At 38.0% G+C, this 11,551-nt stretch overlaps 2 protein-coding genes across 3 annotated transcripts; both read left to right on the forward strand.

The window, feature by feature from the left end:
* Positions 1-1,894: 1,894 nt before the first annotated feature.
* On the forward strand, positions 1,895-5,762 carry LOC132183598 (uncharacterized). Its single transcript, XM_059596949.1, has 4 exons — positions 1,895-2,094; positions 2,721-2,826; positions 5,069-5,217; positions 5,312-5,762. The coding sequence occupies exons 1-4, from the start codon at positions 1,954-1,956 to the stop codon at positions 5,405-5,407; spliced, it is 492 nt and encodes a 163-aa protein (XP_059452932.1). The 5' UTR covers positions 1,895-1,953; the 3' UTR covers positions 5,408-5,762.
* Positions 5,763-6,489: 727 nt separating this feature from the next.
* LOC132184421 (FHA domain-containing protein PS1) lies at positions 6,490-10,923 on the forward strand. 2 transcript variants are annotated; one of them, XM_059598047.1, is made up of 7 exons: positions 6,490-6,939; positions 7,065-7,285; positions 7,402-7,485; positions 7,611-9,827; positions 9,934-10,069; positions 10,188-10,576; positions 10,657-10,923. In XM_059598047.1, the coding sequence occupies exons 1-7, from the start codon at positions 6,633-6,635 to the stop codon at positions 10,897-10,899; spliced, it is 3,597 nt and encodes a 1,198-aa protein (XP_059454030.1). In that variant the 5' UTR covers positions 6,490-6,632; the 3' UTR covers positions 10,900-10,923. The 2 variants fall into 2 exon arrangements, with proteins under 2 accessions (XP_059454030.1, XP_059454031.1); XM_059598048.1 differs by lacking the exon at positions 7,402-7,485.
* The last annotated feature ends 628 nt before the right edge of the window (positions 10,924-11,551 follow it).

The raw sequence follows: 11,551 nt of genomic DNA on the forward strand, positions 1-11,551 counted from the left end.
AATTCCGCCTTCAAAGTTTCAATTTTTGCAATCCACCCCCTTAAAGTTTCAATTTTTTTCAATTCAGCCATTCCGTCAGTCAAAACCGCTTTGACTGACAGAACAGTGATCACGTGCGACGCACGTGATCACTTAAGGCGTTTTAGTACCGAAAATGCCCCCCGAATATTATTTTCCACGTTCTGCTGTCAACCACCTCCGAATCTCTTCCATTACAAATCTCCCATGCTTCTCCCTTCATGTTCTGGTGCGCTGCAAACTCTTTAGAGATTCAACAGTAGATTCTCTCAATCTTTGCGCCAGTTTCGTTGCTACTGTCTTCAAATTTTGTTAGTGTATCATTTCCTTCACAAATTCGTCCAATATTTTCGGAATCTGCCTGCTTTTCCATCAGGTATTGTTTTTCTTAACATTTGAAGCATACCCATCTGGTTTCTTAATAATTTATGTCATGGGTTGCCTCCACACTGTTGTTGCCCCTCTCCCTCGCCGTTGCCTCCAAAAGGAAGAAGATTGATCTTTCCTTGGCCAAATGGCCCAAATCTCACAAAACTGTTGGGATTTTGGCCAGATTCAATCCCGAAACACCTTGGAAACGACAATGGAACTACCAAATTGAAACAATTGAAACAATTAAATCCAACCATCCAAGAACCGAAGTCCTTACATTTCATGCATAAACAACCGTAATTCAAAAAAATTCTCAAATTTATCACAACCCAGTACAATGTGAATGATCAAACATATGATTCTAACATCTATTAACATAAATCAACCATCAATTCCGATAAATTAATCTTCTCTGTCGTTGCCGGAGAGGGATCAATTTTCTCTGTCATTGCCGGAGAATGACCTTTGCCGGAGAATCCAAGAATCATTCGTTCAAATGAACAGGGGAACATAGAAACAAAAACGCCTTCTTCCCAAGACTTGCTTTGCCTCTTCCTGCAAGACCCTTCTCACTCATTCTCATTTCTTGTTGACCAATAGCAGATCGATCGGTTTGGCATGGAGAAGACGAGGTAGGCGGAGAAGAGGAGGTAGGGATGGGGGCATTTTGGGAAAAAAAACAACCAACAGTGATCACGTGACTTGCACGTGATCACTGTTCCGTCAGTCAAAGCCGCTTTGACTGACAGAATGCCTGAATTGAAAAAAATTGAAACTTTAGGGGGGTGGATTGCAAAAATTGAAACTTTGGAGGCGGAATTGCAAATCGCTGACAACTTTGGGGGGTAAACTGTAATTTTCCCTAATTACTAATATACATATTTAAATTTATATATCTCATTTTATCATACGTATGTTAATATATGACCAAGCTACCGAGTCAGGTTAACATCTTGAGCTGAACTTTATATGAGCTAGGTTCACGAGCTCTAAATAAGTCAAGCAAGTTTATATGGGTATGTCTCATTTAATAATTGAGTGGGTTTCTACATTTCACAATCGGCTTTCTATTTAAACGAATCGAATTTGAATCAAGTTTATACGCGTGAGTTGTTGAATAAACTTGTTCATTTACAATCCTAAGTTATAGTGTCTTTTTAGCTATTAGATCTCAACTATATGCGGCACTGTACATTTTGGAATATAGACCTTTATTTTTTTAAAGAGACATTTGAAATGAATAATGCTATGCGCTCTCGTATTTTTCTATACCTATTTTTAAATCACAAAAACTATTTATAAATGTAAAAAAAAAAAAAAAAAATAAATAATAAAAAAAACGTGAGAGTTGTTTAGTATTACTTCTTTTTTTGGAAGAGTTGTGAATTAAAGCAAAGCGAAGGAAGAGCCCAGAGGAAATAGAGGTGATGACATGGCAAGCTAGAACTGGTCAGATGACGTTAACTATATATATTATATATAATACCTATAAATGGGCGTTCTGAAGAGACTTCCCGAGTCTAGCACATTCTAAGGCAGAGAGAGCTTTCGGTTTTGAACGCGATGGAGGAGCTGAAATCGGCTATGGAGGAGCACATGGAGCAAATGGCCGATCTCGTCCAGAAATTCTCCGCCGAACTCCGTTCCGGTCTTCGTCCCGCCTTGGACAACTTCCTTGGCTTCTTCCACGCCATCGACTGGAAGGTAACGCAACTCCATCTCCAATCATTGTTCTGTTTGCTCCATGGAAACCAAAACTTTATATGCAATGCCCAGATCTTAAAACATCATTTTCTTTTCGGATTTTGCTTTGGTTTTCGACATGGGCTTGAGAGTCCAGAATTCCTAACTCACCCAGATCTTGAATCTTATGCAAATACTCAGTTTCTGTGATAATTTGCTGACTGCAATAAGTCTTATTTGGTGAAAATGGGTTAAAAGAAAACCCTTTTATTGGTTTGGTCAATTCCATCAATAAATCTAGTGCTAACGTGAATCTAGATTTGCAGCCACGATTATGATATCCCAACTGAAATGTGCAATCTTGTGGATTTATATTATAGTTTAAAAGATGCATAACGTAGCATATGTCTTATATTGGCTTGACTTGTGGAAAATTGAAATTAAAATCTTTGGAGTTTTGTCTCTCAATGTCGGTGTGTCTGCATTATTAATTTATAATACGTGTTTCATTCATGTTCAGCTTCAAAACCGGTTATTTTGTATGTTTGTAAATATGATTTGATGGTTTGTGGTTTAGATCCTATTTGTGATGATTTTTTGATGAATTTTTTGTGATGATTATTTTGATGTTTTATTGCTTTTGACAGGAACCTTGGTTAGCTTGCTTAATGGGCTTCCATATCGTGTTGCTGCTGCTAACGATCTTGTCAAGGAAGAATGTCAACTTTCAGATGTTCTTGTTCCTTCTTGCGTGTAGGTCTTTTACTTCCATATTCTCTACAGTCATCATCTGCTTTTAGCTATTTAGGTTGCTTGTCATTGCTTATGAGAGTTTGATTTTAATTCGTTAAGATAGTTTCTTTCCTTTTTCTTGATATCTTGATAATTGATTTCCTAGTAATCAAAGAATTTTTTTTTGTTTAACTTGATGATGATATGAATTATTTTATTGTTTCTGAGGGGTGGGGTGCTGGAGAATGTGAGGTTTTTTAGTAATAACTCTTGTTAATTGGAGGCTTGACATATCTTTATCTGTTATCAAGGTGTATGTATGATCTAAAACTGCATTGATAACTGAGTAACATGTATGATTCTGATGCAAATACTAGTCGCATTAGCCAGCATGGTCCAAGTTGTGACCAAAGAACATAATATTACATAATATAGGGCAACATAATCCACCAGTTTCTTGTAGAATCAGTGGCAGGGGAAATAATTGATGCACAGGTTGTTTACCATGTAATAAAGGTTTTGCCTTCAAAATCCAATTTTTTTTTTTTTTTTTTAAACAAAAACTCTACAAACATCTCTTCTCTCTGTGCTTAGCATTAAAGATGGGAAAAAATTATGGTGTGCACTCTGCCATCTTCTATTGAAATAAAAAGTCTCTCAAGAGTGCAGAACACTTGAGCAATGTAATAAAAGAGGTCCATTCACTCTGATATTTTTTTAAGCACAGAATTTTGAAATTATCTTGACTAGCACGGTTTTTCTTTTTTCATCATAATTTTAATTTAAAAAGTGAAAAACTTCACATTCAAACACCAAGCTACATCTCTGTTTAATTAATTTTTTGTTGCTGCTAAACCACCTGTCATTTCAAGACACTGCAACTTGTAGCCCATCAAAACTACTTCTTATGATGCTAATTGGATTTTACTGAATCTTGTTGAATAGATATGATTCTTGTGAGGGTTAATGCACTATAGGACTCTTTTCAAAATCCGGCACACCAAGGTTGGGATGCAACTTTGGAAACATCCGTGCTCTAGTTGAGTTATTCTTGTGGCGTTATAGTGCACTACTTTGGGTGTTGGGGCAGTGCTATCCCAATGCCTCAGATGATCTCCACCGACGGAGGAATACTATGTGATAGATTTAGTTATTTGTCCACCAATCTTGTCATCATTCTGTTTCTTTTGTCAGTTAGAGATAATATTTTACTTGCTTGTCTTAGTATAACTGTCATCTTAATTAAAATTAAAAACCATGGTAGCCTTTCTCAATCTGTACTCAATGAGGATACCTAGTCCTATTTCACCTCCTATCTCCATTACCTCAATTGCACTAATGTTCTATGGATGTAGCTGCAGCAACCCATAGTTCCTAGAAATTGTTTGGTAACTCTTCATCTGGCCCCAAACAATGTTCTCTTTGTGAGTTCTGATTTATTAAACTAGCATATCACTGATAGTTAATGAATGCATCTAATTGCAGGGAATTTTCTTCCATTTAAAACATTATTTTAATGGGTGATACAAACAGTGACAAAAAATTTCCATGATTACTTTTCCCAATAATTACAGAGTGCCATTGCCGCAGTACATTTGATTTCTCAGAAGACATCGAGATGGATAGCAATTTCTTTTTCTTATTCTTTCTTTCTGGAGTTTTGGAAACCTAATCTGTTCTGTGTCATTATTTTTCCATCTTGGTTTTTCTTTTTGGTGGTCTTTTTTTCTTCTCTATCCATTATAAAATCTAAGTCTACAAGGCACAAGGTGTTCATTGGATATTCAAGCACTGTAAGACAGTGTAGATATGCAATTCACTGAATCTTTGGGTCACATTTTCTCCTTCTATGGTGATAGAAATAGTGCAAATCACACTTATTTGTAGTAAATATTTTTGATTGGTATCCCAAAATCAGGTCATTGCGTTGATAGATTAATATGATAATTGATTTTCATGTTGTTTGAGTAGTTTATGTAGACTAGTTAATGGTGTGGCCTGCAGTGATTTGACTCTCATATCTTCCTAAGAAATCCTTTGCAAGATATATGCACTTTTAGTAAGGCCAGCTTTTAGTAGGCTTGAAGCTCATCATACTCGTACCAAAAGCACTTTGTGTCGATATGTAGCATATAATAAAAAAGCTCATCGTTCTGCTTTCAAAGTTATGCCACATATAACAAAAAAAAAAATAGTTTCCCATTAATGCTTATTTTGATTCTCTTTGAAACTATGGCCTAATAAAAGTGGTGACATGGTGCAGTGGCTGGTGTATATTTTGCTGAGAATCTCAATAGATTCCTGGGTCAAAATTGGAAGAGCTTTGCCGGGCAGAACTATTTTGATCCGAGCGGAGTTTTTCTCTCGACGCTATGGTCCGGGCCTCTTCTTGTCATTGCTATCATAATCTTGGTCAGTGTCAATCACTTTGCAACTGAGTTTTTCCCTATGGTAAATGCTTTTTTCTCAGTTGTGCTTACTTGGACCTTCTCTTTTTCTTTTGCAGGTAAACACTCTACTTTCCTTATGTCACCTCATTGTTAGATGGAAAAGGGCTGAGCTCACATATCGTTCAAGGCTTGCTCGTAATAAACAGGATTGATTTCCTGTTGCTGTAATGTTGACCGAACCCCCCCGTGTTAATTTTTCGAGCCATAGCCAGTAGGGTTTGTCAATATTATGATCAATAAAAAAAAAAAAAAAATTACCATCTTTTTTAACTTTTTGGCTTTCCAAGCTTTGAATGGTGTAAAAATGCGTTCAATCCTTATTTACCATTTTGTAGAATTTACTTCCTTCTTATCACGGCTGTTGTATGTAGACTTGGAAGGAATAAATCCTTCTCTCTTTTTCTCCTTGTCAAATGATGGGCTAAATTCTTTATGCCCCCCTGGCACTACTTTTGGCCTACTTGAGAGACATGTTTCTTTACCAATATATTTTGTGACCATTTTACAGATGAGGATAATTTCTGATAGGACAGTTTTTCTGTTGGAGGAATTTTTTTCAACCTAATCTATAAAAGTGACATGTGTCTTTTGAACATGTGAGATATACATGTTTTTTTTAATAACAGAGACTTTGTAGGTCGAAGGAAATTATTTTGACTAAATTTAGAGGAAAATTTTGTCCTATCTGATATTTGTCTTCTTTTCAATAGGTATATATAAATACTATCAATGAGGTACAAAAGTGTTGTTGAAATTTGGAGTCCAAGTAAAATCATGTAGTTTTCTTTTTAAGAAAAAAAAAAAAAAAAAAGAGAAGAAAAAAAGAAAAGAAAAAAGAGTATATCATGTTGACCAAATGAATTACCACATGATTTAAATGACGTTGTAATATTTACTTTTCTCACCATTTAACTTTCGAATGTATCTCAATTGATTGGTTATACACTTCATAAAATGAAAGTAACATTATCCGTCTCTACCCCTTGTGATCATGTAAAAAAAGAAAAATTTTAAAAATAATTTCTCACCACCCTGGCACTTGCTCACCACCTCAGCACTTACACATTGCTAATTAAAATTAAATTTTTTTTAAAAAAAGGTAGCCGTTATGTTTACAAGTTACAACGGTCACCTTTTCAAACTTTCGAAACCGAATGCCACCAAAACCTTTTCGATTTCTCCATTTTCCCCTACACACCCAACCTGGTTGCCAAACAAACCCTTAAATCTTTCTCTCTCTGTGGAAATTCTCGAGAATTCAATTTCTTGAACGCTCGAACACCCAGAAAACAAATTCTTCAATTTCTTGCTCTTTCCCTTTCTCTCTCTAAAACCCAAGAGAGAAAGAAAGAGAGAAAAGCCAAGCCCGGACCATCCATGGCTGACAAGAAAGAGTCCATACCCTACGGGGAAGAAGAGACGAAAATCCCAGTGTTCACAGTCCTAAAGAATGGAGCCATTCTCAAGAACATCTTCATCGTCAACAATCACCCATGCCCCCCACCGCCACCGTCACCACCGTCCATTTCCCAAAACCCAGATCAAGCTCACGAAGAGATCCTGACTGTCGGACGACACCCCGATTGCAACATCACGTTGACTCACCCCAGCATCAGCAGATTCCACCTCCAAATCCACTCAAACCCCTCCAAGCAACACCTCTCTGTCGTGGACTTATCGTCCGGTGAGTCTTTTCTTTCTCATCTTCAATCTTTTTCTTTGGTTTGAGATTTTGGGTTTCTCTTCTTCTTCTTCTTCTTCTTTTAATAAGAACCACCAAAATCATGTTGGTTTCTTGGTCTTGTACAGTGCACGGGACTTGGGTTTCGGGGAAGAAGGCAGAGCCCGGGATGCCCGTGGAGCTGAAGGAGGGCGATACAGTGAGGGTCGGTGGCTCGAGCAGGGTATATAGGCTGCATTGGGTTCCTTTGAGCTGCGCCTATGATTTGGAAAACCCGTTTGTGCCGCCCACGTTGGATGTGTGCATGATGGAGAAGAAAGAAGAGGAAAATGCATTGGAAACTTATCAGGTGAGAGATTTGTTCTTTAATACCAAAAGTTGCAGAGTGCCCACAAGTTAGTTGTTTGTAGAAATTGTTCTTGATTTTGGTTTTTGTTTCCTTTTGGATTTCTGGGATTTGTTTAGGATGAGGAATCTGTATCAATCGGAAATGAAAACATTGAAGAGAATGATTCATTGGTAGTGGAAGGAGAGGAAGAGAAATCTCAGGTGAGATGAGAATGTATACATATATATGGTCGACGCCATAGAAATGGGTGATTGTTAATATATTTGTAGAAATGCAGTTGATTTTTGTCTTTATATGCTTCTAATTGGGTGTTTTTTCTTTTCAGGATGAGAATTCATTTTCAGTTGAAAATAGAGAAATTCAATCGCAAGATTTAATTTTGGAGGGAAAACAGTTCATGTTTTCTCCGGAGAATTGGGAATTAATTGTGAAGAAGGAAATACCATCAGCGCCTCCGTTGCCTGAAAATATGATATATGATGAAAAGGAAGAAGATGAGAGCCTATCAAGAACTGTTCTTGAGCCGAGGGAAATCTCGAGCCTTCGGTCTGGCGTTGGTCCTGTAACCAAGTTGGTGGATTTGTCTTTGCCTGTTGGAGGAGTTATCTTGGAGACTGAAAATCAGCAATTGAAGAAAGAAAACTGGAGCCCAAAACCTCATTCTGTCATGGAAGTGTTATCTGAAACAGACAACTCTGAGAGCTCTTTAAGAATTTCAGAGCAGGAATTTAAGCTTTTGGTAAACATGGATTCCTCATTTTCTGTTCATGAGGAAGAAGCAACTCATCCGGCAGCCGAAATACCTGAAGAAACTGAGAACAATATCTTACTGGAGAAAGACCATAGGCAGAGGGTTGTTTCAAGACCTTGGTCTGGACCTCTCATGACAGAGAACTCGTTGTTGCCAGTTGAGGAAGTTCCTGCAGAGACTAATAACCAACAAGTCGATGAAGGAAGTCACACCCCACAGACTCTCTTGGCCTTGCAATCACTATTTGATAGAGGAAAGGAAGACTATTGCACACCAGAGAAAGAAATAAACTTGCTGGTGAGCCTGGACTCTGCTTGCTCTGATGAAAAGAGCCATTCAAGAGCTGAATTACTTGAAGAAGTTGAACGCCAGAGTGAATCAAGTAATGACCTCGAAAGGGGGGAAATCTCAAGCCTTTATTCTGTACCTATTACAACAGAATCCATGGACCCGTCTTTACTTGTTGGGGAAGTTCTTGTAACAGTTCTCCCGGAGGTTACAGAAAAAAAAGAAAGCCAGAGCCAGCAATTTGCCTTTGCTGCAGCAGGACTATCTCAAATAGAACTCTCAGAAAGATCATCCCCTGAATCAGAAGAAAAAAACTTACTGATGAGCCTAGACTCTCCATGTTCTGATGAAAAGAGCCATTCAGGAGCTGAATTACTAGAAGAAGCTGAACACCATAGTGAATCAAGCAATGGCCTCGAAGAGAGGGAATTCTCAAGCTTTTATTCTGTGCCTATTACAACAGAATCCATGGACCCATCTTTGCTTGCTGGGGAAGTTCTCTCGGAGGTTACAGATAATAAAGAAAGCCAGACCCAGCAATTTGCCTTCGATGCAGCAGGACTATCTGAAATAGAACTCTCAGAAAGATCATCACCTGGATTAGAAGAAATAAACTTGCTGATGAGCCTAGACTCTCCATGTTCTAATGAAAAGAGCCATTCAGGAGCTGAATTACTTGAAGAAGCTGAACACCATAGTGAATCAAGTAATGACCTCAAAGAGGGTGAAATCTCAAGCCTTTATTCGGTACCTATTACAACAGAATCCATGGACCCATCTTTGCTTGCAGGGGAAGTTCTTGTAACAGTTCTCCCGGAGGTTACAGATAATAAAGAAAGCCAGACCCAGCAATTTGCCTTTGCTGCAGCAGGACTATCTGAAATAGAATTCTCAGAAAGATCGTCACCTGGATCGGAAGAAAAATTAGAGTCGTGTAGCATTTGGTCAAGAAGAGGTAAACCTGCTAGTGTTCCTCTGATTCAAACAGGTGCAAGTAGAGGGGTTGGTGTTGATGCTGAAGTTGGATCACATAATTGGGAGGACACCGAAAATAAATTGATTGCTAAAGCTCTTTTTACTGATTTACAAGAGGAAGAAGAAATTTTTACCCCGAACAAGGAGAATTTCACCCCAAACACTCTTCTGGTGAAGTCCTTGAAAATGAAGGGTAGGACAGGAGAAATTAAGCACTCTAAGTCATGGCTATCATCCTCTTCCAAGATTACTTTCAGCCCTGGTAGCCATCCAGAAGAAGCTATGACTGCCTCTTCAGACAAAGAGAGCCTGACACCAAAACTTTTTCATGAACAAGAATCAGCTAGACCCACCTATGGAAATCGCGTGGGGTTGGAACAAGAGAGAATGCCTATAAAGAGAATATCAGAAAGGGTGCCCTTTCAATCTTTACTTGTGAACTCCACAGGAAAGAGCAGAGCAGACGCTTCGGTCCCTGATGCTGCTATGAGAAGCTGCAATTCCTTCACCTGTACTCAAACTAAGGCTGTAAGTTGATAAAAATCAAATTGTATCTGTTTAATAATTCAATCCCATGGTCTTAAGTAGCTGCCTTGTCAAGCGTATATATGTGTAACTGAAGTTCATTTGACAGAACAACTCCACTGGAGAGGCCAAGAGAAGCTGGAATATGGTAGTGGACACTACTACTCTTCTGAACAAGGAATCAAGGAAGTCATTACTTCTTTTACAGGGTCTCAAGGGAACTCATTTAATTATTCCAAGAATGGGTAACTAATTTTAAGTAGTTCTCTTATATCATTTCTCTGGTTGATTTAAATATTTCCATCAAATATTTGCCTAAGTGACTCTTTTTTCTTGCAAATATGGATGATTCTTTTTATTCAGTCCTAAGGGAGCTGGATACTCTGAAGCGACGTGGTAGTCTGTTTAGAAGAACAACAGAGGCTTCTTTGGTGTTAGAATGGATTGAAGAATGTATGGTGAAAACAAAGGGGTGGATTCATGTGCAGAGCTCATTTGAGGAGGATAGGGCGCTTGCTCCTACCCCTCCTGCTTTTCCTCAATCTTCTTATAGTGAGGCCAGTGTGGGATCTTCTTATGGAACAACAAGCTCAATGCCATTTTCAAGCTATGGGAGTTTGACAGAAATTGTTTCACCAACAGCAGAAGACCATATCCTTGATTATGCTCTTCTATACAGGAGAATGAAGAATGATGGACGTCTTATCCTTCTCAGTGACGATGTCACAATGAAAATCAAAGCCATGGCAGAGGTATTAACTGCACCCATTGTCCCACTTCCCAGAGTTGCATGATAAAACATTTGCACTTAAATTTTCTGTCTTTTTTTCAGGGTTTGATCTGTGAGACAGCACAAGAATTCCGTGAGAGTCTGGTGAACCCCTTCTCTGAGAGGTTCTTGTGGGCTGACAGCTCTCCCAGAGGGTTTACATGGTCTTATTTAGATGATGTAGTTTTAAGGGAGCAATACTCTCGCCGCCCCTTTAAAAAATCAGCCAAAGGAGATAGTGCAAAGGGTTTGAAGCTCATTCTGCTCCACAACTTCCATTATGGGCATATCAGTTCAGTCAGCTAATACATTTTTTGCCTCTACTTTTTCTTTTTGGGGATGTGAATTGGCCTGCATTGCAGCAGCTGGTACCATTTATGATATTTTGAACTAAATGATGATCAAAATTGAGTTCTTTGGGTCTATCTGTGGCCTGGCTTATTGTTTTTCTGCTGGTGTCTACAAAGGCAGCCTGCTACTGATTTGACATATTGATTTGGCACCTGAGTGGTGAAGCAATACAACACCTTAAGGAAAAAAATTGTGCATATGTTGGTATTAAAGCATCCCAATGGCTTATCTACATTTCTATACAAAATATATATATATATATATATATATATATATATATATATATATATATCATTTTGGCTAAAACCCATCTCCACCAAATATCTGCCGGCAGCCGGCAACATAACCACCACACTGCTTTCCACCATCACCAACTCATCATCACCAAAAAATCACCCAATCATCGATCATCACATAAAAGAAGAGCTAACAAGTATAGAAGAAAACTTCGTCCCGTGTATATATATATATATATATATATATATATATATATATATATGTTAAGCAATTTAAAATTTTGGTAATTCCGTTCACATAGAAATAATATAAATCTTGAAATATATCTTTCATCTTTTTATTTTAATATCGTCCAAGAAAGTCAATGGTT

The sequence above is a fragment of the Corylus avellana genome, chromosome ca6 (assembly GCF_901000735.1).
Source record: "Corylus avellana chromosome ca6, CavTom2PMs-1.0".
Lineage (NCBI taxonomy): Eukaryota > Viridiplantae > Streptophyta > Magnoliopsida > Fagales > Betulaceae > Corylus > Corylus avellana.